At 41.7% G+C, this 27,840-nt stretch overlaps 1 protein-coding gene across 10 annotated transcripts in view; it reads left to right on the forward strand.

Annotated features, from left to right (window-relative positions):
- LOC145350128 (formin-like protein 2) overlaps window positions 1-27,840 on the forward strand; it is a 231,968-nt gene that overhangs the window by 123,884 nt on the left and 80,244 nt on the right. For all 10 annotated transcript variants that reach the window (XR_013888162.1, XR_013888163.1, XM_080199075.1 and 7 more), the window contains exons 2-3: window positions 3,272-3,355; window positions 20,520-20,600. Coding sequence is in view for 8 of the 10 variants with exons in the window: in XM_080199075.1 (XP_080055201.1) it covers window positions 3,272-3,355; window positions 20,520-20,600 (165 nt within the window). In the remaining 2 variants the exon portion in view is untranslated. The remainder of the gene's footprint in view (window positions 1-3,271; window positions 3,356-20,519; window positions 20,601-27,840) is intronic.

Consider the following 27,840-nt stretch of genomic DNA (forward strand, 5'->3'; position numbering starts at 1 on the left):
GACGCCATTGTTCAAACAAAATTGTCAGGAGCAAGCTGCAAGAAGAATTTTACCTTTCATTTAAAACTTATTTTTAGAATTTTGTACCCCTACCCAATCACATTAATCTGCATTTAAGTTTACAGTAATGTGCTTAAAGCCAAAAATAATGAATCCTGGAAGTATTTAAATATTTTAAAATGAACATTTTTTGCTTTAAAATGATGCTGATCTTGATTCTTGTACCATTATAAATTAATACATGTGGGCCTGAATTTTACCGGTACACCCGCCCCGGAATCTGGGCAAGTGAGACTCACAGAACGGACTTCTCCATTGGCTTCGGGTGGAATTTGAGCCTTGCCCAAGCGAGGTCGTAAAACGACCGGCAGTGAAGTATAAAACAGTAGGTGCTATATGCCATACCATAACGGGAAGGTATAAATGCTAAGTGGTCCTGGATATCCATTTTTTAGTTCATCACAGGATGTGGGTGTCGCTGGCCAAGCCAGCACTTATTGCCCATCCCTAATTGGTGGTTAGCTGACTACTTGAACTGCTGCAGTCCATATGGTGTAGGTACATCCACAGCGTTATTGGGGAGGGAGTTCCAGGATTTTAAGCCAGTTTTCTGAGAGATTCCTTGTGCTTTAAAAGTTGACAATCAATGTATTGCTTATGGAATGCAGTTGCTTAACCACCTCTGTTGATCATTGTAGACTGGGTGGCATACCTCAGTCATAAGGTTGGTACTGAGTCTCCTCAACTATTGTCCCTCTTATGAGAGATTTTCATCTTAACCTATCCCTTATTATTTTAACCTTGTTTTTATGCTCATTCTAATACAAAATATAATGCTTTTCTCAGATGAATATTTAAAATACGTGACTGGATCTAGCTTCTAAGTTGTGCCATTTATTTTGGAGTTGAAACCATTTTGGGAAAGTAATGGTTTGTGCTTAAAATTGGCTTCAGATATCATTATTTTCAATTAGATTATGTTTGGAAATCAACATGTAACCACAGCTATATCAGAGCGATGATCTCTGCTAATTGCTGAGAATTTGTCCTTGATATTAACACTGAGGCAGGAGGTGGCAGGAGGCAGGTGGGGAGGATGCAGATTTTGAGATTAAGAAACCCAAAGAAACAGGTTTCCTAAAAGTTCTGTCGAATTTAGAGTCTGGCTGTCAGTCACAAGCCTTTGGTGACAGGCTGCAACTGGGGAGCGGAGAGAGGAGCCTGGGAAAATCGGGGTTTGGGTGTGGAGGAAAATCGGAGGTTGGGATTGGAGACTGAAGGCAGCATGGCAGCCTTGTGGCAGAGACTGGAAGTGTTTGGGAGAGTGGGATGGGAAGAGCAGGAGATTGAAACTGTGTGATTGAGCTGGTTGGCAGTGGTGGGGGCTGGGCACAGATGGAGCTTGTCGGATTGTAGGGTAGATTACTGAAACAGCTACATCCTTCTGCTGGCAAATTTCCCAGAACAGGACCTGGAAAACCCAGCTGGCCATGGTTAAATTTCAAATGGTGCTTAAATATGAGGCAGACACAAACATACAAAATAGGAACAGAAGTTTCTAATTGAATTGCTAATCTGCCTCCTGAAAGTAAGTTGGTTTACATGCTCCCTGTCTCACCCCCATTAAAGCTGCAAATAGGTTGGAGCTGGATGGAGTTTGGGATTCAGATTATTATTAACATTATCACATCAACCTGATCCAAACCCACTTGTATTTGGGAGTTAAAATATCCCCCTCCCCCACTTTGTAATGGCAAATGGGTTATTTTGGAACTAGACTGGATGAGGTAATTTGCCTGTGACACAGAAATTACTGAGGGATACGTTGTTGGTTATGACCTTATTTGTGAAAACCCGTTTCATTTTGTTTGGTTCTTTGCACGGTCTCTCCTTATTTCTAGTATTGGCCAGAACCAGATTTCAACTAAAATCCTCCCAGCATGCCAGGTCTTATGAAGGGTCCCCCCTTGTGATTTAAGATTGATCAGTTGATTGGTTGAAAGAGGGAGGTACAATTTCCTTATATATGCTTGTAGCATGAAGCTTGGACCATGGAAGCAAAGTACTCTGGCCCCTGTTTCTCAGAAGGTCAAGCCCAAGCTGATTTTGGTTAACCCTGCGAGAAGTGTGAAACACTGATGGTTGGCATGTACATTTTTGTAGACCATTTATTTGATGTTATAGTCTAAATTTGTTACATTCTTCAATTCTCTGATCACACTGACTATGCTGTGGACAGACAGTGGAACAAAATTAAGGAGTTCAGCTGATCTCATGACAGCAAGCTTCATATTATTGTATACTTTATCTCAGTGTTAAATGTATTCAATAATGGAACTGCCAGTATCTTCTGGGGTACAGAATCCCAAAGATCCACAGCCCTTTGAATGAAAATAAGTTCCCCCTCATGTCAATGCTAATTGATTGCATTCCTCTCCCACATCCCCCTCACTCTTATCCTGAGAATGTGCCCCCATGTTCTAGATTCCCTAGCCAGTTTTGCTTCTATTTGCAGTAGCATTGGGCAGCATGGTGGCACAGTGGTTAGCACTGTTGCCTCACAGCGCCAGGGACCCGGGTTTGATTCCTGGCTTGAGTAACTGTCTGTGTGGAGTCTGCATGTTCTCTGAGTATCTGCATGGGTTGCCTCCGGGTTCACCAGTTTCCTCCCACAGTCTGAAAGGCTTACTGGTTAGGTTGATTGGCCATGCTACATTCTCCCTTGTTGTACCCGCACAGGCATTGGAGTGTGGCGACTGGGGGATTTTCACGGTAATTTCATTTCAGTGTTAATGTAAGCCTCCTTATCGCATTAGTAAATAAGCTAATAAATAAACAAATCCATTTGCTTTAGCATTGTAACTTGCCATGTCTGTTCTTGATGTGAAGATGCTGGTGTTGGACTGGGTAAGCACTGTAAGAAGTCTCACAACACCAGGTTAAATTCCCTTGGATCAGGTGATAACCTGATGAAGGGGCAGTGCTCTGAAAGCTTGTGGCTTGTGCTACCAAATAAGTCTGTTGGACTTTAACCTGGTGTCGTGAGACTCCTTACTCTGTCTATTCTTCACAACACTGAAATACAATTTGTGATTAACATTGAGGCACATGGTCAGCGGAATTTGTTGTGCACATTACATTGATTTTATCATAAGCACTTATTATTAATCACTACAGTTAGGATCAAACTATTAAAATAAAGCCTACCTTGTAAAATTAATTAAACTTTTTAACAAATTGTTGTAATAACCCCTTTTTCTTCTTTCTGCAGAATTCTATGAACCTTCCTCCTGATAAAGCAAGGTTACTGAGGCAGTATGACAATGAGAAGAAGTGGGAGCTCATCTGTGACCAGGTAAAACCAATTCAAAACTCTCTTCCTCATTGAATAAATAGTGACAGTGAAAGAGCAGAGAAATGGATGGAGAATGGATCACTGCAACATAAAATACATACAGAAAGACACTGAGTTCTCAGTGATTGCTTTTGTGTTCAGCGTCACACATCCGGGTTTGTAATGATTGTTTATTTTGACACCCATGGATTTAAATATTTTGCGTGGCTTAAATGGTTTATTTGCAACCCATCCAGCTTTATTGTTTAACTGATGAAATAATGTTGCCGTTAGCACAATTAGAACAAGTATGAGCAAGCCGCAGAGCTCCTACTACATAAATTAACAATATTGATGCATTTTATGCATTTTGAAAACTCACTTAACAAAACAAAAAGTAAAACAGACATCCCACTGGATGGGGCGACATGGTGGCAGTGGTCAGCACTGCTGCCTCACAATGCCAGGAACCCGGGTTCAATTACGGCCTCAGGTCACTGTCTGTGTGGAGTTTTACATTCCGTGTCTGTGTGGGTTTGCTCCAGATGCTCCAGTTTCTCCCCACAGTCCAAAGACGTGCAGGTTAGGTCGTTTGGCCATGCTAACATGCTAAATGGACCCTATTGTCGGGGGATAGCAGGGTAAATACACGAGGTTACTGGAATAGTGCCTGGTCGATGTAGACCCAAAGGGCTGAATGGCCTCCTTCTGCAATGTAGGGATTCTGTGATTCATTGGAAGGATGGAGGAGGTACCTTCTAATGTTGAAAGCGGTTTGAAAACCTATCATAACATTCGTTGCAGCACATTGAATTGACCAAAGAAACATGTGACTAGCTCTCTATGACTATTTCTATGCAATAATGTCTTTATTTGGATTGGTGATATTTTATTTGGATGGAGGAGAGAGGATGCCATAGGTTTCCAGAAACCCAAGCATTACTGTAAACTATTTACACGTCATTGGTTCAAGAATATGCCTGTGCTGATGCAGATTGGAACGCTGAAAACAGTAGATGACAACCCAATTTAGCAGATGTTCAAATAAGATGATTCTTCAAAAATGATATCTTTTCCCTTTTTTCAAAAGCTTGACTGTCCACATTGGAGAGAAAAAAACACATCTTCCAAAAATATCCATTGAAGAATGTCCATTTGAATGAAAGAGATCACATTTACCATTTCGCTACAGTTCTCTGCCTGAAGGCAGGTCCAACCCACACCATTACAATCTCCACCATAGGCATGGCAAGGAGGCAGGTCCTGAATCTATCCCAATTAGAACGGGGATCCAACCCCATGCTGTTGGCACTAATCTGATCCACAATGGCTGTTCAGCCAACTGAGCCAGCCAGCCCCACCCAAGGAGTCCAAGTTGCTGTGGCAACATGCACTTTGATGTGAGTGTTAAGGCCTGGAGCCGTGAATGGGGAAGGTAGAGGCTCCAATTCCCTTTCCAACATGTGGTTGACCATGGATCTCTCCTACAATACCACCTGCATGTTGGAAGGATTTACAAATTGATGCTCAACAGGCTATATTTTATCATTTTGCCTCCCCAAGCAGATGTGTTTCCCACCTGGGTGAAGGGTGGGAATGCAGGGTATGGAGGAGTATGGGCACCTCCATTCCATCACCACCTTGCTCATCATCATGTTACAGGTGGGTGAACAGTGCTACCCTCCAAATCTAAATGACCAATGAAGGGTCAATTCGACGAGTTATCAAGCCAGTTGACCCTGAAAATATGCTGCACTTACCATAAAACCTTTGGCATGGCCAACTGGGAGAGAGTGGGAAGCTCAGTATTGTTTTTTAAGTTCTAGTGCTTAAAGGCTGGAAACAAAGGGGTTCCGGGGGTGTGGGGGTCACATTTCAGGGGCTGCCCTTGACCAATTATGGAGTCAACCTTAAGGTTGGACCTCCATTTCATCGTAACCTGCTCCCTTCCCTTGGACCCATCCATCCCCACTGCCCCTCTCCCTAACCTACCGGAACCCACCAGCCTGAAATCCCAGACCCAACTGTTCCAGAGATGCATCTTGTTCCTCTTCTGCAGTCCCGGTAGTGGACACTGACATCTTCCTTGCGTTGTTGGGATTGACAGAGCTGCCGGCCAATCAGATTGGCCGGCAGCTCCAGAAGACGGAACTTACAGCTGCCGGGTGCAATGGCGTGGAGCATGTAACATGGTTTTCCCCCACCTCCCATATTATTTAGTCCAACCTGGCCACACTATGAATGCACCTTCTTTATTCATCAGTCTGAAGTGGGACCTGAACCCAAGCTTCTGGCTCAGACTCCTCAAGAACTCCTTGCTTACTCTACCTAATGAAAATTACAGCCATTATCAACATCTCACTTCAAATCCTCAGGGGTTGCAATGCCTTGCTAAAGCATTAACCCAGTTCCATCCGCTGGTGTTTCTGTTTTGTGGGGAAGACTAATCCTGGAAATAGGCCCAATTAAGAAATAAATCCAATTAAGGTAGTGAAGTAGCTCATTGAGAGCTTGTGGAGCCAGAAGGTGGGGGCGTGTGTGTTGCAATCTGAATCCAGGGCCTTTCTTTTGGGATCCTGTGTGCTTTATCCTTGAAGATAAACAGCAGCTGCTATCTATTTAAATTGGGCCTGCACTCCCACTTCCATTCCTGGCTGCTAATTGTCCATGCTCCAGCCAATTAACAATGTGCCCCTGTGAAAACACTGGGTTGTGGCATCTCCACCCCCACCCTAGGCTGGAGTCGGGAATGAGAATGATTCCGAAATCAGTTTCCTGACCCTGGAAGGACAATCCTGCCCAGATATCACACTTAATTGCACAAAAAGACAACAAAAACCTTGGCTTTGAACTGGAGCTTGGTGTATTCAAGCAGTTACAGTGGCCATCTGACTTCAGCAGATTCCAAGTAACCACAATTAGGTGGATTTGCCTGTGCTAAAGCGTGGTCTGAGCTGACTTTGTAACTGATTATCACCATCGTACTTTAGAACTAGGACAGCTGTGAGCCATATGAGTGATTGCATAACATGTAATCTCTTTGTTGTATGTGCCACTTAATCAGTTACTACTTTCTAACTGTGATATGAGACTCCATTAAGTGTGGACACTTATTGTAGTTTTTATGAGCAATCCCCAACTTTTGTTCCTTTATTCCCTAAAGACGTTAATTTCTTGCAGATGTTCCCATATGTTCTATGGTACAGTACAGTATTGGCTATTTATTAATTTATAGATCATGATGACGAATGTTAGTTAATCAATGAACAGAGAACCCAAGCCAGATCTTTCCCTACATAATGTCTCACCAACAGCACTTCCAGCCATGCCTGCTGGTTAACATTTACAGTACTTTTGCTTTCGCGTTTAGAATGAGGCTCATTGAGGATTGCCTCCTGTCACCTTAATGAGATTAGTCAGCAGTACAGTTTGAGAATTAAACTAGAAGCTTCCTGCTTTTTAGGGATAAGTTAATTCATGGAGTCATTTAGGGAATTATGGTCATGCTTGATGCATTGGAAAAGAAAATGTATTGGTACAATAGGAATAGTTTGTTGTTTAATTAGAGACCTGTAACACAATTTATCTGTAACCCCTATTATTGGGTCATACATCAGAGGGCCTGGATTTAAAAGGTACCTTTGGCATTTGTTTTTAGTTCCCATTTGTAGGTAAGTTTTGGGAAATGTTAGCTAAACTGCTAGTTGGGACTGATGATCATTTCTGAGGCAAACAATATTAGCTGAATGTCTTTACTTGTTTTAGGATGCTGCTTTCTTTTGGATGATATGACTTGACATTGAGATGCCATACCCTGCTCTTTAAACATTTAATTCACAACCTTTACGAAGGATTGAAGTGGGAATGGGGATAGGTCATTTTTCTTCTCCCTCCGTACTGTAGGCTCCTCTACGTGTAGATTGTGTTGAATGCAGGACCTTTGGTTGTGTTAATTGCTGTTCTATGGTAAAGATTTGCTGGTGGTGTTCACATTACTTTATCCATTTCTCCCTCCTTGTTTCTGATCTTTGTTACCAATCTAGTTGGTGCTAGGATTGGATAGCAACATCCCAGATTGGGACCCTGGCTCAAAGACTCTAACTCTTTTTTTAAACAAAGGTGGAGGAAATGAAGGCACGGAACCATGAATTAGATTTTACCAGTAAAAGAAACATTTATTAAACATGAAAGAAATGGATTATAATAGAATAGGTCTTTATTTTCCTCTTAGCTTATCAAATACATACAGTTCTGGAATAACATGCATGACAAAGTATGTTGGAAGCTACAATGGTCTCATTAGCGCAGAAGTTTGTGGTTTGTGGATTCTTCCTCAGAATATCCCCAGACAATATTCATAGGCGAGTTTTCACGTCACCTGTAGCAGTGATCCTTGTTAGGATTTTCATAGAATCATAGAATCCCGACAGTGTGAAAGGAGGCCATTCAGCCCATCAAGTCTGCACCAACCACAATCTCACCTGGACCTATCCCCATATCCCCATGCATTTACCCTAGCTAGTCCCCTTGACACAAAGGGGCAATTTAGAATAGCCAATCCACCTAAGCTGCACATCTTTGGACTGTGGAAGGAAACCGGAGCATCCAGGGGAAACCCATGCAGACATGGGGTGGATGTGCAAACTCCACACAGGCAGTGACCCAAGACTGGAATTGAATCCAGGTCTCTAGCGCTGTGAGGCAGTAGTGCTAACCACTGTGCCACCATGCTGTGAACCAACCCCTTTCGGTTTCCTCTGCCTCATTTGGGTTACTGTTTCTTCTCACTGTCAATTGTTTTAACTTTCCAATCCCAGTTTCTTAATAGAATTGCTTCAAAACTTTTAGCTGTCTCTGAAGTCTTTTCTCAACCATAAATCTAGTTAAATAAAATGGCTTCTTTAACTCAAAAGCTCTAGTTCCTCTCGTCCTTGATTCCTTCTGGAACATGCCTTATTTTTTCTTAATTTAGCTTCAGGATCCTGAAATCTGTTTTCTATCACCATTCTCTTTTTTTATTTATTCATGGGACATGGATATCGACATGGCTATTGCTGGCTGCCAACATTTCGTTAGTACTGCTGCTTCACAGCTCCAGAGACCTGGGTTCGATTCCCGGCTCAGGTCACTGTCTGTGTGGAGTTTGCACATTCTCCTCGTATCTGCGTGGGTTTCCTACGGGTGCTCCGGTTTCCTCCCACAGTCCAAAGATGTGCGGGTTAGGTTGATTGGCCATGCTAAAATTGCCCCTTAGTGTCCTGAGGTGTGTGGGTTAGAGGGATAAGCGAGTGAAATATGTAGGGATATGGGGGTAGGGCCTAGGTGGGATTGTGGTTGGTGCAAACTCGATGGGCTGAACGGCCTTTTTCTGCACTGTCGGCTTCTATGATTTCTATGATTTATTACCCATCCCTAATTTCCCTTGGAGGGCAGTTGAGAGTCAACCACATTGCTGTGGCTCTGGGATCACATGTAGGTCAGACCCGATAAGGACGGCAGATTTCCTTTCCTAAAGGACATTAGTGAACCAGATGGGTTTTTCTTACAATCGACAATGGTTTCATTGTCCATCAGTAGATTCTTAATTCCAGATATTTTTTATTGAATTCAAATTCCACCGTCTGCCGTGGTGGGATCTGAACCCGGGTCCCCAGAATGTTAGCTGTGTTTCTTGATTAATAGCCTAGCGATAATACCACCAGGCCATCGCCTCCCCTAAACTAGTTTATTTAGTTTCAGTTTACTCCATTGTTACAGCCTTTCTCAAACTTGTGCAGAACTGAGAGAGACCGTTTCCCCAGCTCCCTCACAACCCTCAAACAACACCTGCCACGTTTTGTTACATTGAAGAATACTAGGTGCACATGCCCCACACTTTCTGATTTCTAAATTTGTTGCTGGGGTAGATCACTTTGGATTTTGGCAGGAACTGAAGCTAACCCCTAAATAGCCAAACTTTTTTTTCAACCATGAAATCCATCCACAGCGCTAGAAAGATTAAATTAAACCTATACCTCACTTCTAACTTTTTACCCATCAAATGTAAATCCCTTGAATTCATTTTTGGATTCCATTGACATCAGAAAAAGATTTAGAAAATGTGAATTGACCTGTATATCTTGTATTCAGAATTGTATATCCAATATACAGAGCTCAAATGTAATTCTACTCCTCAAGAAAAATAAGGTAGATTTTTTTCATGCCCACAATGAATATTTCGACTACTAGAAAGTTATATAGCATCTGGAACATAAGCACAAAAAAAGTAGGCTGTTGCTGTATGCCTTCCAAAATTTGGCATCTTCATATCTAATGTTTACTCAGGAGATTGGCAAAACAAAGACGCTGAGATTGTTTTTGGTTTTAAGTACATTAGTTGGAGAATTTAAGCAAAGAATGTCTTAAATGTATACAGTCACATGAGCAGCATTTCCTTATATCTAGACCTGGATCAAGAATCTCAAAGAATCCTTGTTGCCTCCCAGACTGTCAGATGAGTAGTAAGGAGAGTCCTGGTGTTAATCACATTACAATGGGGGTAGGCCTTTCAGCCCCTCAAGCTTGTTCCATCAATCATTTAGTTAATGGCTGAGTGGTACATTTACTTAATTTATCCATCTTTCCTCCGTATCCCTTGATACTATCTTAACAAAAACCTATCGATCTGAGCCTTGAAGATTTAAATTGACACAGCATCAATCGACTTATGAGGGACAGAGTTGCACGTTTCCATGATGCTTTGTGTAAAAATTATTTCATGATTTCAATCTGTGAAGCTGAAGCTCTAATTTTAAGATTGTGTCTTTTGTTCTTAATTTCCCGTGAGAAGAAATAGTTTTTTTCACAGTTACCAGATCAAATCTCTTTACCATTTTTTAAACACCACGATTAGATCACCACGTAATCTTCTAAACTCAAGGGAATACAAACAATCTTTCACGCACATTGTCCTTCTAACTTAACCCTTTATATCTTGGTATTATTCTGCTGGATCTACACTATCCCTTCCGAGGCAATAGATTATCCCTGATCAAGGACCTTTTTACAGAAGTCCGGAATTCTGAAGCAAGGCTGTTCAGCTGAGGTATGTTTTTCTCTTCACAGGTTCTACCTGAGCTGCTGAGTATCCCTGGCATTTTTTGTTTTCATTTTAGGTTTTCAGCATCCACAACGTTTTGTTTTTATTCTTCTTGATATTTGGTGCCCGACTGAAGCATTGCTTTCTCTCACTGGAATCCCGAAGGGTCGTGACAGGGTGGATGTGGAGAGGATGTTTCCTCTTGTTGGAGAATCTAGAACTTGGGGGTGGGGGTGGTCACTGTTTAGAAATAAGGGATTGAACATGTAAAACGGAGACGAGGTGAATGTGTTTCTCAGTCAGAGGTTCATGAGTCTTTGGAACTCTCTTCCTGAAAAAGTTGTGGAAGGACAGCCTTTGAATATTTTTGAGACGGAGGTGGATAGATTCTTGGTAAGCAAGAGGTTGATAAGTTATTGGGAATAGGTTGGATGCCAATTTGAGGTTACTAGCAGATCAGCCATGATCTTATTAAATGGCCGAGCAGGCTCAAGAGGCTGAATGATCTACTCCTGCTGCTTGTTTGGATTATCCATCTGACTTAAAGGCCAATTATCCCCAGTAGCATTTTTGGTTCCTTTTGAAACCCATATATTAACTTCTCGAGATTTATATCCCTGGAGGCCGAAATCACTCGGCTCCTCCACAGCTTCTTTTCACTTTGTTTCTCATTTGCCTTTTTCAGAGACTCAAAGTGGAGGATGCCACACTTCCCCATTTTGAACTCCACGCACCACTGTCTAATCGCTGGGATGAGATTTCCAGGAACCGCAGATATGGGTTTGGAAGCATGATTAGAAACAAAGCCAGAGAATGTCACGTCAGGGTGGCTCCCTGCGCGATTACATTCCCGAACAATCTGGCTGGGGTCTGACTGGCATCAGCTACCTGCCTGGCATTTGCAGGTAGCTCATTAGGTTCAATTAGGTGTCCACTGGGGTTAGATTGATGATGCCACCATGATCTTTCTGATAGGGAAAGGAGTCCCCTGAGGCTAAAGCTTGGCCTTTGCTTGGAGGCAGCCTCCCTGCAGCAGGCCAGAGGGTGGCGGGGAAGTGATCCCCTTAAGTGGTGGGTGGCAGAGGGCTATAGCTGTAGTTGCAGGGCACTTTCTCCACCTTGAGGGGACCTGCCTGCATCAGCAGTGCCCACATCTCCTAATGGGCTTCCAAGGTAAACACTGTTGCAGGTCTTTTGGGCTTTTACCATGCAGTCGCTTAGCCAGTTAAATCACTTGGCTTTCTCTGCTGATCAATATTTTTTCTTTGTGTTTCTCACTATCAGCAGTGGCACAGTGGTTAGCACAGCTCTTTTCACAGTGCCAGGAATCCTGGTTCAATTGCGGCCTCGGGTCGCTGCCTGTGTGGAGTCTGTACGTTCTCCCCGTGTCTGCATGGGTTTCTCCTGGTGCCCCGTTTTCCCCCACGCTCTAAAGGTGTGCGGGTTAAGTCGATTGGCCATGCTAAATTGACCCTAGTTGTCAGGGGGAATTAGTAGGATAAATATGTGGGATTACAGGAATGGGGCCTGGGTGGGATTGTGGTCGATGCAGATTCAGTGGGCCAAATGGCCTTCTTATGCACTGCAGGGATTCTATGATTTCCTTACAATTGTCATTTCAGTAGTTTAATTCATGCATGAAGAGACAGCAGCTAAAAATCAATGGCGATCTCACCTTATACCTATTTTACAGTTCTGATAAGATTCAAAAACATTGTATGCACAAGAATTCTGTCGTTCAGCTAATAGGACTCCATTTTCCCTGCTAGGGTAGTACGTCACAACTTTCTTCTCTATTTAACACACAGTAGATACTCATCATTAAAGCAATCAAATACATTTTCAACCTGGCGTTTCAGGTCACTAACCATTAAGGAAACTGCCCGATTTTTATTTTAAGCCAGAGAGCAAGTTGAAAACCTACACCTATATCTCTGGAAAACAATTGAAGCATACTGAAGTAAAGAAAGTCTATAAATGCTAATATCATCGCATCACTCGATATTGATGTAGTTTAAAAGTAACCAAACACATTTAAAACCTGTGAATTAAGTAATGATCATTTTGATAGAAAATAGCATTTAAAAAAAAAATTATTCCAATTCAATCCAATCAAGTCCAATTCCGAGTCTCAACGAGTTGAAACATTCCTGATCCAAGCTGACAAGACAGGGCTCTCACCACCTGTCTTGGGCTTGATCTACATGATCCAAGCTGATTGGAGTAGGTATAGCTCCTCCTCCAAGGCTTGATTTCATTTACATCTTAGCCAAAAGGCTGAGGTGCTGCTTTTAAAAATTGCTTCAAATGAAGCTAAAATGTAACCTCATGACTCCAACCAAGCACAGCGTGTCGATACTACACTTGATCTTATTCGCATCTTAGCCAAAAGGCCGAGAAGCGAACAGCATTGAGCACATTAGAATCATAGAATTCTACAGTGCAGAAGGAGGCCATTCTGCCCATCAAGTCTGCACTGACCACAATCCCATCTCTATCCCCATAACCCCCACATTTATCCTAGCTAGTCCCTCTGACACTAAGGGGCAATTTAGCATGGCTAATCCACCTAACCTGCACATCTTTGGACTGTGGGAGGAAACCGGAGCACCCGGAAGAAATCCATGCAGACACAGGGAAAACGTGCAAACTCCGCACAGACAGTAAGTCAAGCTGGGAATACCCAATAGAATATTTGATTCGATTTATTATTGTCAGATGTGTTAGTATACAGTAAAAAGTATTGTTTCTTGCGCGCTACACAGACAAAGCATTCCATTCAGAAGGAATGAAGGAAAGGAGAGCACACGGGATGTAGCGTAGCAGACATAGCTAGGGTATAGAGAAAGATTAGCTTAATAAACGGTAGGTCCATTCAAAAGTCTGATGGCAGCAGGGAAGAAGTTGTTCATAAGTCGGTTGATATGTGACCTTAGACTTTTGTATCTTTTTCCTGACGGAAGAAGGTGGAAAAGAGGACATCCAAGATGCGTGGCGTTCTTGATTATGCTGGCTGCTTTTCTGAGGCAGCGGGAAGTGTAGACGGAATCCATGGATAGGAGGCTGAATATGAATTTGCTACAATGCCAGGCTCCCTGGTAAATGTTTCAATGATAGAACCTTCTTTTATTTTACTTTGGCGTGTAACAGGACAATCTTTATAACATATACAATAACAAATGCAACATATACAATCTTCAGCTTTTCTCACTTAAAAAAACTGCTAACGTTTTCAAATAGAAGCAGGTAACCACACATTGAGTACAAGGCCCAGAGATTAATTATTTAAACTGATGATTTTACAACACATTAAATGTTAATTTCCTTGGCCCAGTTGAGAGTTGATGAGTAATAAGTTTTGCAGCACGTTGCTGCAATCAACACGTTTTGCACATCAGCATGGAGGACTGGGAGTACTGAGAGCAGACAAAACACTTCAACAGATATCACTCTTAATCTTGTGAACTGCACTTTTTTTTTGTTTTGTATTCTTGTTATGGCTGCAGCAGTGATAGATAAAAATGCCATTTACTCGGTGGGTGCAAAGTGTTGACAGCCGGCATGAATGAATATTAGGATTTTGATTTCTCAAGAATACCTACTGTCTTTATCATACTTACAGAAGCCGTAGTTTTACGATCACATTGTGACTGAGGCGAATTGCCCAATGCCAACAGGTTTCTGTGTGTGAGAGTAACTATTGCGTATTGGGGAATAAGTTACTTTTTTCCTAAGATCATTCAATAAATACTGATTCCAACGCTTCCATTTTTCATTCTCATGTTTAAGCCAAAGTAGGCAATGTAATCTGAGAATGGATGTCCTACCACTGAATGTTAAGGGTTGTGTAAAAGGATTTACCAATACTAATACTGTTGCTAATTTAGGGAGCTGTTCTCCCAGCCCGCTGTACTACTCAAGACATCAGTGGCAGCCGATTTGCAGGATTCCCGCTGGATGTCACAACCTCCATGCATTTCCCAGGCTATGGTTTATGGTGTCATTAGCCAATCAGCATGGAGTTTATAACCATATAGAAATATGATTCCAATTGACATTACCTATTGATTACTGGGCTCAGGATGGAATTCTCCAGGCCCACTAGCATCCCTCCCGCCCTGCTGCCAGGAGTGGTTCCCCTTGGCATGGTTTAAAACTGCTCCCCACAAATGGGGAACAGGTGCCCTGAGGCAAGAGCGCTGCCGCACCCCCCCCCGCCCCGACCACCAGAGGTCAGGGGCAAGGGGGAGGGTGTCCCTTGGGCAGTGCTGGCCTGGCACTCTGACACTGACAAAGGGGCAAACTGGCACTGCCCAAGGAGTACCTTCACACTACCCATCGGGCAGCAGGCAGTGCCAAGAGGGCACTGATCAGTGGAGGGTGGGTGTGCTACTCTGTAATTGGGATCACTCGCAGGTAGTGAAGGCAATCAGGGCTGGACTACTGGTTGGAGCTGTGGAGGGGTGGGTGGTCACCAGGGGGGCTTGGGACTTTTGGGCGGGAGATCAGGGCTGGCCGACAAGGCTAAACACTGGGGATGGTCATTGGAGGTGGGGAGCAGATTGGGGCTGCCCGAGGTGGGGGGCGGGGGGACACATTGGGGCTGGCCTGGGGGTATCCAGGAGGCCAGCAGTCGGGGGGTGGGAGTAGTTAGAAGGCCAATGATCTGGAGGCTGGCAATTTGGGGGGTGGGGTGGTGTCACTATGCATGCACCATTCTCTGTGCTGACAGATGGCCCACTAAGTGCTATGCTACCGCCGTCTCCAGTGGGAATAGGCCGTGCTCCCAGATTTTCAGAGCGAATTGTGCTAGGGCATTGAGTGTCGGAGAATCGCTCTGGTAAGTATACTAAACTCCCATTTTTCCACACTTTGGGAACTTAGAATCCCAGCTTTAGTATTTCAGGTCTTATAACTACTGAAGATTTTACCGAAAAAAGGATTCCATTAAGTAGGTGCTAAAGTGATGGTTGTTGTTCACTTAACAATGTGCAGCAATACACTGAGACTGCAAAAAGTCAATTCCTACTTTAAAAAAAAGCTACTGTAATTTAAAATTATTTCACAAGCTTTTCAGAATCAGCAATTTGGAATCAGTTACAGATGGAGTAAACCTTTGAGTTGGTGGTTAGTATTCCTGCCTCTGAGACAGATGTAAGGTTTGATATCCCTCAAATGGAGACTGGAATATGGCCTTTAAATATTTGGTTGACATCCAGCTGAATACTTGGGCAGTGATCATGCCTCTGAGGCCGGAGGGTTGAGTTCAAGGCCCACTCCTGACAACCCTAGCAAGGGTTGGCTCTGAATACTGATAGGCACCCAGTGGGGATGCTTGCATCCTCTTCCCCTTGTAGATCTAGAGATATGGGAGCAACCAGCAACTGTTCTTCCCTGGTAATGAGCTCACCTGTGATACATTGGACAGACCGGTAGTTCATCCGGCTGTAGGTGAGGGTTCCTGCTCCTGCAACATGCCAATGGGTGAATACTATAGAAAGCAAGTGGTTTAACTCAGAAACTGAAGGAGCCACAGAGGTCATCAGCAAGATAGTGAACTTCTAGTTGGAGCTATCATATTTTATACTTAAGGGTGTCTTTTTAACCTTTTAGTGTTAGATTTTAGTTGTTGCCTACATTCTGTAACTTTGTTGAGAAGCTTGGCAGGCTGTTTCGTTCTGGCCATTCATTGACATCCGTTTTAGCTGGTCGCACTTCACATGAGCTGCACTACTTGGAGCATGTTTGCTCCATTGCGTGGTGCCTTTATACTACCCAAACCTTAGTCATGTAATCCCTACAGTGCAGAAGAAGGCCATTCGGCCCATTGAGTCTGCACTGACTTTCCCACAAATCATCTTACCCAGGCTCTATGCAGGTAACCCCATGTATTTACCCTGCTAATCCCCTTGCCTACACATCTTTGGACATGAAGGGGCAGTTTACCATGGCCAATCCCCTAACCTACACATCTTTGGATACTAAAGGGCAATTTACTATGACCAGTTCGCCTAACCTTGATGCTTCTCATTTTTTTAAAGCATGGAGCAAATTGTGCATTGGTGCTGCTGACAATCCATGCATGGCTTCTGAAAAAGGGCCTCAGAACTTCTATGAAAATCTGATCATTTTGGAGAGCCGTGTTCTCTTAGCTGCTCTCTACTCCTGACCATCAGTTGCCAGATGGTACCTCAGCATGGGCACAAGTCTGTTGCGGTTGTCTCACTGCCGTGACAGTACAGGTTTGTAGAACCAATGCTGAGCTCCTGCCAACCTGCAAAAGAAGGTAGAGCATAGCATCATTGAATGATACAGCAAACATGGAGACCAATTAGTGTTGACTGTTTGGTGGAGCTATACAGTTAACCCACTCCTCTGCTCAATCCCCATAACCCCTGTGTGTTCTTTCTGATTGACTAGTAATCCGATTCTCTTTTGCAAGCTACTTCCACCCATTGAGATATTGTATTGCAGACACAATTTGCTGTGTTTTAAAATTAACGCTTTTTGCTGTCGCTGGCTCTTTTGCCAATCACCTTCGATCTCTCCTCTGTTTACTGGTCCATCTGTCACTGTAAACAATGTCTCCTTATTTACTCCATGCAAGCCTGGCAGGATTTTCAATACTCCATTAAATGTGCACTGAACCATTTCTCTCTTAGGAAGAATAACCTCAGTTTCTCCAGTCTCCCAAAGATAACGGAGTTGAGGAGGAACTTCTTCACTCAAAGGGTGGTGAATCTCTGGAATTCTCTGCCCGTTGAAGTGGTGGAGGCTGCCTCGCTAAATATTTTTAAGACGCGGGTTGATGGGTTTTTGATAGGAGAGGGGATTAAGGGTTATGGGGAGAGGGCGGGAAAGTGGAACTGAGCAGCGACAGATCAGCCATGATCTTATTGAATGGCGGGGCAGGCTCGAAGGGCTGGATGGCCTACTCCTGCTCCTATTTCTTATGTTCTTATAATTAAAGTCCCTCATTCTAGGAACCAGTTCCATTGTATCTCTTCTTCTACATCCTGTGAAAGAACATGACATCCTTTCTAAAGTTTGGTGCCCAGAATTAAACACACTAGTCTGGGTTTTGCTAGCAAAGAAATGATGGTATTCAGTGCTGACTTTTCAAGAAAGTTATCCATAAAGATTTAGTGACGTCGATAGTGTGGACCTCACATTTCCTGATGTTAATTTCATTTGGGGGTCAGCGATAAGGGACCTCCAGTGTCCAACAACAGCAATGTCATCAAACAGGCTAAGCAGTCAACAAAATATTCTCACTGAAAGCAAACCAGAAATTCGGGAAGAAAAGTGAAATATTGCAGATGCTGGAAATCTGAAATAGAAACAGAAAATGCTGGAAAACTCAGCAGGTCCGGCAGCAGCTGTGGAGAGAGAAACAAGTTAATGTTCCCTGTCTAATATGACTTTTTAGATCTCATCCTACCCACCTACCACCTCCCTGCCTGTCAGACACCACCTCACACACGCATGGGCTGAAAATTTCCCCCATGGTTTTTCAACCATAAGTGTCACAATTAGTAATTCCTCCCCAAAGATCTTACCACTTTCAATATTTGACACACCTCTGTTTTAAAACATAATAATAACTTAAAAGGAAAATGTTTAAGAATTTTGTTTTGTTTTTGCAATTGCCTCCTATAATTTAGTAATTTCCAAAGCACCGCAATTAGCATTCAGAGAATGACTAAAGGGAAACTTGGAGAAAATAATAACACATTATACATACAACAATATACCAGAATAAGAATGTTATTACACAGGAATAAAAAGCATATTGAAAGGGGATAAAAAGGATAAAAGGAGAAGAATAAAAAGCTGATGAGAATGTAAGTGCTTTAATGGTGTTTAGATTTTGGGTCTTGCAGAAATGATGGATATCAGTATAGAAAATGGAACTTTTATCACCAATTGTCTGCCTGCAGATCTCTGATTAGATACACCTCATGCTTCATGTGTGATAGTGCTGTTAAATAAGGATACCCACACAGTATACTTCCATTGCAGAATCTCTGCCGTAAGTTAACTGTACACATAACCGCTTTATTAAAATAGTTTTTGTTATTCATGGATGCAGAAGAGGTTTACAAGAATGGTTCCAGGAATAAGAAACCACAATTATGAGGATAGATTGGAAGGTTGGGACTGTTTTTCTTGAATGGTAGAAGGCTAAAAGGAAATTTGAAAGAGATTTAAAGTCATGAATGGGCTGGACAGAGTGGACAGGGAGAAACTTTCCACTTCTTTCTGGTTGTATCAATGCTTGTTATGGCTCCTGCTCTGCCCAAGGTCGCAAAAGACTACAAAAGATCGTGAATTTAGCCCAATCCATCATGCAAACCAGGCTCCCATCCATTGACTCTCTCTACACTTCCTGCTGCGTCAAAAAAGCAGCCAGCATAATTAAGGACCCCACACACCCCATCTTCCACCTTCTTCCATCGGGAAAAAGATACAAAAATCCGAGGCCATGTACCAATTGACACAAGAACAGCTTCTTCCCTGCTGCCATCAGACTTTTAAATGGACCTACTTTGCATTAAATTGATTTTTCTTTACACCCTAGCTATGACTGTAATGCTGCATTCTGCACTCTCTCATTTCCTTCTCTATAAATGGTGTGCTTTGTCTGTATAGTGTGCAAGAAACAATACTTTTCACTATTTGCTAATACATGTGCCATCAAATCAAACTCACAAAAGGATTAAGAGAGGGCACAGGTTTAAAGTGATTTGTAACAGAGCAAACATGATGTTAGAGAAAACATTTTTGGATAGCAGGTGGTTGAGGTTTGGAATGCACTACCTGGAAATGGGCCTGGGTATGATGCTGTATTGGAGAGTTGGTGCAGACTCGATGGGCTGCATGGCCTCATTCTGTGTTATAGGGGCTCTATAGTAAGACTGCATACCTCATGGGTAGGAATGTAAATTTTGGAGGGATTATGTGCAATGCAAAAATTGCTTGGTCTGTAATTGTGCAGACTTTTTTTGGCAGTAGATAGTTATATAGCTCCTTCAGTGATTAATGCTCAGCAAGTAGCTAAACCCAACAGACCAGAAAATCCCAGATTCAATCCCTGGCCTGTGCTGTGTTGGCGGCAGCGGTACAGTATTTACAACTGGCTTCACTGGCTTTGAGTTGGAGAGGAAAGTTCTCTATGATTCATGCTTCTAATTACTTACATATTCCCCCTGCCTCTTCTGGAGATTACTATGGTGGACAGAATTTGACTGGTTGTTGTAATCTTAATAACAGCCTGTTGACCTTGGCAATCAAAACTTGAGATTTGTGTCCATGAAACTGTACACCAGCAAGGAAAAACTATATAAAAGAAAGCACTTACTGGTGCCATCCAATGCTTGGACTCTTAGTGCAGCATTCAAACTACAGCAGGTTCACTAAGAGTCACTAAGATCACAGATGTTGTTGGTTCTGGTCTTTTGATTGTATTTGAAATACAGCAACTCTGTGCTAACTAATAAATGCAGCACAATTAGAAAATACAGCTCAGTGAGGGCATAGGTCAAGCCTTAGTATGAGAAATGAAAATATCAGGCTGTTAGGTTGGAACTTGGCACTTTTCATGGGGATAATGTGAACTGTATCAAAGTTAGTTATTAAAAGCACATTAGATCTAGATTTCCACCTGTGCATCAGGCGTACACAGTTGGGGAGAATTCCAGATTCCACAAACCCAACTTCTAAAAATGTCTGACTCACTGTCAGATTTGGGTTTCAGGGTGGAGCAGTTTGTGGGAGTCAGAACAAGTGCAAAGGGTGCCGTGTGCAGAAGTGGGCTGGGTGGAAGGCCTGCCTCAGTTCTCCAGGACTGTGTTGAAGTTTAGTGAAAGAACAGGAAAGCATAAAATCGCCTCCAGCCTTCACCCTCACACCCCCTCTAACTCCCAGACTTCCTGTCATGGTGAAAAGCAAGGCCTTAATCATTGAATAGGAGACAATAGATTTAAGTATGAAGTACATTATAAACAGACCACTCTTTGAATTTTTGTGATTTCAGATTTAAGTGGACAAATTGCACAAGCTAATGTTTACACATATCTACATGTTTACATATTTCTCTCAATACAGGAAAGATTTCAAGTGAAAAATCCTCCACATACATACATTCTGAAATTGAAAGGTTATCTTGATCCAGCTGTAACCAGAAAGGTAAGGAATACTTATAAGTATTTACATTCCCAATTAGTTCATCTCATTCCTTTTTTTAAACCTTGGAGAGTTCTTGTTTCGTTCAAGTTCATATTTTTGTCATGCAGTGAATGTTAAAAAAGTGTTAAGCCGTAACATGATAAGCTTCTCAGTGCGTCTTACTTAACTGCTTGCTTCACATTAATGTTACGACAGGGTTGATGATAAATGCTGAGCTGCTCAAATCCCAAAGGGAAACTTGAAACAACTGCTAAAAGAGTTTTTGCAATTTGTATAGTATGAGGAGAGGTTCTGAACTCAGGAAATGACATCCCTGACTAATTGTGATGATTTTATAGTACAGGAAATATTTATGAACAAATAAAGAAAAGGATAACACTTAAACACAAAAATTAGCTTCACACAGTAAAGGGTACCTTAAAACAGTTCCAAAAGATCTTCAACTACCATCAAATTACCTTCCTTTTTCTGTTCAGCAACCATCCTTATAGATTTTAAAATCTGTGGAATTCCAGTAACTGTTACCAAACGATGCTTTTATTTTCTCTTGGTGGTGTCCTCTGAGGGTGATGGCAGATGGTTTTCTGGAAGCTTCCATTTTCTGGTCAGCTATCCTGCTGCTTTCTGGGAGATCTCAGCAGCTACTTCCTCACATATGCTTCAGTATTTTCTTAAATATGTTCTTTCCCTTTGATCTCTCCAATGTCTCTTTATAATTCTTTCTTCCTAGAATTTATTAAATTTATTTCTTTAGTTTTTAGGATTTAAAAAAAAGTAAACTTATTCCATCTTTACTTGCACCTTTTTATAAACTGCATATGTTCCCCTTTGAAGTAGAACAACCCATTCAAATTTATTCCTGTTATTGCCTAATGTAAAATCCCGATTGAAGTTCTGCTTGGTTCATTACCATATCAAAAGCATGTCTTACTGTTAGTTTAGATTCTTGCAGTCACCCTGTCTCTTACTCCAATTGCCATACATACAACTCCAACAGTTTGTCTTCCAGTATGAGAAATATGACAATAATATCGCCAAAAGAAAAACAGGTTCTACAAATACATAAAGAGCACAAGAGTAACTAGGGAGGGAGTAGGGCCTCTTAATGATCGACAAGGTGTGAATCCTCAAGAGATGGGTGAGATCCTAAATGAATATTTCTCATCCGTATTTACTGTTGAGAAAGGCATGGATGTTAGGGAACTTGGGGAAATAAATAGTGATGTCTTGAGGCGCGTACATATTACAGGGAAGGAGATGCTGGAAGTCTTAAAGCGCATCAAGGTAGATAAATCCCCGGAACCTGATGAGGTGTATCCCAGAACGTTGTGGGAGGCTAGGGAGGAAATTGCGGGTCCCCTAGTAGAGATATTTGAATCATCGACAGCCTGAAAATTGGAGGATAGCAAATGTTGTGCCTTTGTTTAAAAAGGGCTGCAGGGCAAAGCTTGGGAACTACAGGCCGGTGAGCCTAATGTTTGTAGTGGGTAAATTGTTGGAAGGTATTTTGAAAGACAGGATCTACAGGCATTTAGAGAGGCAAGGACTGATTAGGGACAGTCAGCATGGACTTGTGAGTGGAAAATCATTTGAGTTTTTTGAAGGGTAACCAAGAAGGTAGATGAGGGCAGTACACGGCCTCATGCTGTCTGCACGACCTTTCACATGGCCTTCGACATGGTACCGCATGGTTGGTTGTTGCACAAGGTTAAGTCTCGCGGGAAGCAGGGTGAGGTAGCCAAATGGATACAAAATTGGCTTCATAACAGAATAAGAAGTCTCACAACACCAGGTCCAACAAGAAGTCCAACAGGTTTATTTGGTAGCAAAAGCTACTAGCTTTTGGAGTTCTGCGCCTTCATCAGGTAAGTGGGAGTTCTATTCACAAACAGAGCATGTAAAGATACAACTCACTTTATAAAATAATGGTTGGAATGTGAGTCTTTACAGGTAATCAAGTCTTAAAGGTGCAGACAATGTGAGTGGAGAGAGCATTAAGCACAGGTTAAAGAGATGTGTATTATCTCCAGCCAGGACAGTTAGTGAGATTTTGCAAGCCCAGGCAAGTCATGGGGGTTACAGACAGTGTGACATGAACCCAAGATCCCAGTTGAGGACGCCAATCATCAACCATTATCTTGGGTTCATGTCACACTATCTGTAACTCCTACAACTTGCCTGGGTTTGCAAAATCTCACTAACTGTCCTGGCTGGAGACAATACTCATCTCTTTAACCTGTGCTTAACCCTCTTTCCACTCACATTGTCTGTACCTTTAAGACTTGATTACCTGTAAAGACTCACATTCCAACCATTATTTTGTAAATTGTGTTTGTGCCTTTATATGCCCTGTTTGTGAACACAACTCCCACTTACCTGATGAAAGAGCAGCACTCTGAAAACTAGTGGCTTGTGCTGCCAAGTAAACCTGTTGGACTTTAACCTGGTGTTGTGAGACTTCTTGCTGTTTACCCCAGTCCAACGCTGGCATCTCCACATCTTGATAACAGAAGACAGAGGATGGTTGTAGAGGATTGTTTTTCCAAACTGGAGGCCTGTGATCAGTGGTGTGCCTCAAGGATCAGTGCGGGGTCCACTGTTTATTTGTCATTTATATTAATGATTTGGATGAAAATGTAGGAGGCATCATTAGTAAGTTTGCAGATGACACCAAGATTGGTGGCAAAGTGGACAGTGAAGAAGTTTATCTAGGATTGCAACGGGATCTTGATCAATTGGGCCAGTAGGTTGGAGAATGGCAGATGGAGATTAATTCAGATAAATGTGAGGTGATGCATTTTGGTAGATCAAATCAGGGCAGAACCTACTCAGTTAATAGTAGGGTGTTGGGGAGAGTTATAGAACAAAGAGATGTAGGGGTACAAGTTCATAGCCCCTTGAAAGTGGAGTCACAGGTGGACAGAGTGGTGAAGAAGGCATTTGGCATGCTTGGTTTCATTGGTTAGAACACTGATATAGGAGTTGGAATGTCTTGTTGAAGTTATACAAGACATTGGTAAGGCCACACTTGGAATAATGTGTACAGTTCGGGTCACCCTATTATAGAAAGAATATTATTAAATTAGAAAGAATGCAGAAAAAGGTTTACAAGGATGCTACTGGGACTTGATGGTTTGAGTTACAAGGAGAGGCTGGATAGACTGGGACTTATTTCCCTGGAGCACAGGAGGCTTGGGGTGAACTTTCAGAGGTCTATAAAATAATGAGGGGCATAGATAAGGTAGGTAGTCAATATCCTTTCCCAAAGGTAGGAGAGCCTAAAACTAAAGGGCATAAGTTTAAGGTGAGAGGGGAAAGAGCAAAAGGATCCAGAGGGGCAATTTTTTCATTCAGAGGGTGTGTGTCTGGAATGAGCTGTCAGAGGCAGTAGTAGAGGTGAGTACAATTCTGTCTTTTAGAACACATTTAGACAGTTATATGGGTAAGATGAGTATAGAAGGATATGGGCCAAATGTGGGCAATTGGGACTAGCTTAGTGGTAAAAACTGGGCGACATGGAGAAGTTGGGCTGAAGAGCCTGTTTCCATGCTGTAAACCTCGATGACCCTATGACTCTTCACTGCACTTCCTTGTTTTCATGACACTAATCGTCACTGTACCTCCCATTGCTGTAGTTTTGAAGTAGTGGGGAAAATTAACTAAGAGCAGGCATTTTCAGTTTATTATCACATTGCATAGTCTATGTTGACACAGAACAGCCGATTACCTTTTGGTTGTGATGGGTGAAGAGGACAGTGACAATTCAGCTCAATGGTCAGTTGCTAAGTGAGTCACTAGGTGTTTATGGAAATGAAAAATGTCAATTTCCTGTTGGAGACGGAAGTGGCCTTTTACACAGTGTTTGGTTCAAATTAGCTTTCTAGTGGGAAAAGTGAAAACCATGAAAGTAATTATGATGTTGACAAAGGCAGCAGCTACGTTGCAGACAGTCCTAAGACCATCAGGGTGAGTTAAGATTTGCTTTTGCTTTCTCTAGCTGGGGAGCAGGGGAAACAAAAGTACACTGCAGTGAAAGGGCTGCAGCCACCATCCCTGGTGAAAATCCTGTAATTAAACTGCAGTACCTCTTGATATATTGGAAGATCTCCAAAAGCACCATGAATACTGGAAAAACTCCATGTATATAACTTTTTCTTTCTCCCACACACTCCAGCAAGAGAAACCATATGAAAACAATAAAGCTGGAATTAGCATTGGGGTGTGAGATTGCGATTTGTGAAGTAGGAGGGTGCGAGATTGTGATCTCACATGCAATACAGTCTGACTTAGTGGGATGACCTTGGTACATCAACTCCTGTAATTTTATTTTCCCACTACAAAGCATTGAAAAGTTGATCTCGATTTGTATATTTTAAAAGATCAAAGCAGCGTGTTACTGTGGACACTGGAAAGTCTGCTACCTAAAATTGCTAATTTAATGGACAAGCAAAAATCGTCAGGTTCGTTCAAATATTCAGCGTTGGAATATTGAAAACAAAATGTTGTTGTTTTCTGAAGTAAAAGCAGTTAGCCCCATGAACTTGCTGTGATTCTAAAAATATTTCATTTGGTCAGCACAGATGTTCTTGCATCCTGTGTGGATTTTATCAGCAGTTTTTTTTTGTAGCACAGTCCAGTGAGAGAAAAGCACTAAACAATTTCTTCCAGCTTGAATAATCCTGGCTTTGGGTTCTCTTGACTTTCTAAATGTGTCTCCAGTTTAAATGTAGACGCTGGCACATTCTACGATCCAAGGCAAGACAGAGAGCATGTAATAAGGGTAGATATTTTCTTTTGACCTCGCATTTTAAGGGGGATGAGTTTCATATTATAGTTCTATATCAAGAGTGAATGCCAAGAGTTTGACATTTTGCAGAAACCTTTGATAAAACACATACGTTGTGGACTCTCCACATTTTCATTGTGTAGTGCAAAATAAATTCCACAAAAGCTCAATTGACATAATTTTTTTTAGTACTCATGGTATGAGCTGAAAGCATAGCAAAAGCATTCTATATGCTGGGCTACATTATATGCTTCAGTGAAGATGATTTAAAGTTACTTCCAGACGGTATACAATAAACTGCTCACGTGAACAGATAATAAACATACAAAACTCTGTTTGGAAATATTGAGGTCAGTAAAATTGCTTTGACTCTGGAAGAAATGTACTATGCATTTTGAAGATAAATGCTCCATGGAAATCATAAGCCCTCAAAAGCAGTCCCCGGCTGGTGTCTGGTTGAAAGGCAAAGCTATTTAAATTTGCTGTTAGTAGTGTGCACAGCCTTTACTGGTGTGATGTAAGATGCTTGATCATATTTTTGATCATTTGAAATGACAATAATATTTCTGCATGTGATCCAAAAATAGGGTGAAACTTTTGTTGTTTTCTCAAACGATTGTAGTTAAAATACATTGCATGCTTCGGTAAAAAGATGAAATATTCTTTTAATAATTGAAAATGAAGATGTGTGGAAACCATTTGGAATCCATTGTCTAATACTAGTGGGGTTAGAATGGATATTGAATATGCTTAATTTATTTGGCTATAATGGAGTCTTGGACATTCAGCTGTTATATGGAATTTCAATTCAAGAGCTGTTACAGATTTTGAGTTTTCAGTTACCATGGGCATATTTAACTTTTTTATTTGTACAGTGAATACCGCTGTTTAATATCGTTCTAGTTCTCATTGTCAACTTTTCCTACCTCCATTCACATGTTCAGAGTTCAAGCGGTTTTGAAAAAGACTAAAGTAATATAAATAAACAGAATTTTCCAACATTTTTGTTTTTGTTATATAAATAAAGGAAGAGACAATTTTGTTGTTCACATTACCTTTTTTAAAACCAGCACAGTGGTATGAAATTATAGTGAACCTTACCAATTGATGTTTTTATTCCTATCTAAGATAACAAATGGAAGGCATAATGAAATGCCCATAGAATTCCTACAGTGCAGAAAGAGACCATTTGGCCCATCAAATCTGCATTAACCCTCCAAAAGAATATTCCATTCAGAACCCTCCCCAGTCCCTCTCGCCTCTCCACATAACCTTGTAAGTTTCAATATATGTACAAATTACCAGTATATCTCTTCATAAGTGCGCAGACCAAAAATACATGCTGTTCTCCAGATATGGTCTCACCAAAACCTTGTACAATTGTACCAAGACTTCTTTATTGCCATACTGTAATCCCCTTGCAATAAAGGCCAATGTGCTATTTGTCTTCCACATTGCTTGCAATATTTGCATGCTAACTTTGAGTTTCTTGAATGAGCACCCAAGTCTCATTTAACATCAATACCTAAAAGATTCTACCTTTTAACAGATATTCTGATTCTCTATTCTTACAATCAAAGTGAATAACTTCACACTTCCCTATTATTATACTCCATCTGCCACCTTGTTGCCAACTCAGTGAACATGGCTGTATTTCTCTGCAGTCTTTCCATGTCCTCCCCACTGCTTACCTTTACACCTTGCTTTGTATCATCAATAAACTTAAATACACAACCTTCTGTCTTTTCATCAAAGTCATTAATATAGATTGTACATAGCTGAGACTCCAACACTGCCCCTTGTTCTACAGTACTATTTATTGTTTGTCAACTCAAAAGAGACCAGTTTGTGCCCACTCTCTGCTGATCCATCATCCATCTATATTAATATGTTACACCCAAGTCCATGAGTGCTTATCTTGCCTATGAACTGTCATGTGGCATCTTATCAAATGCCTTTTAGATATCCAAGTATACGACATCTACTGGTTCCCCCTTTTCTATCCTCAAGACACTCTAATAAATTGTCAAACAGGATTTTTCTTTAACAAACCATGTTTACTTGTTCTAACCAGATTATGCTTTTCTAAATGCATTGTTAAGATTTAAATAAATTTCAACATTCTGCCAATGATTGTTGTTAGGCTAACTGGTCTGTAATTCACTGATTCTTCTCTCCCTCCTTGCAAAATGATGGAACATTTGCCAACTTCCAATCTGTCGGGACCGTTTCCGAATTGAAGGAATTTTTCAAACACCTTTTATTAACATTAACACCTGCCATTAACAATCCAAATGGGTACCTGAAAACCTGAAGCTCTTCAAAAGGGTACCTGACCTTCCCATAGAACACTGGTCGGTTTAGATCTTTTCCCCAAATGTGTGAAGCCCATGAGTCACGTTTTGGAAATCTTGGTAACAAAAATTGCTTCTGATTGAAAGCAGCTGCATTCAG

This window comes from Carcharhinus amblyrhynchos, chromosome 11 (assembly GCF_965287045.1).
Source record: "Carcharhinus amblyrhynchos chromosome 11, sCarAmb.v2.hapA, whole genome shotgun sequence".
In the NCBI taxonomy this organism is placed as follows: Eukaryota; Metazoa; Chordata; class Chondrichthyes; order Carcharhiniformes; family Carcharhinidae; genus Carcharhinus; species Carcharhinus amblyrhynchos.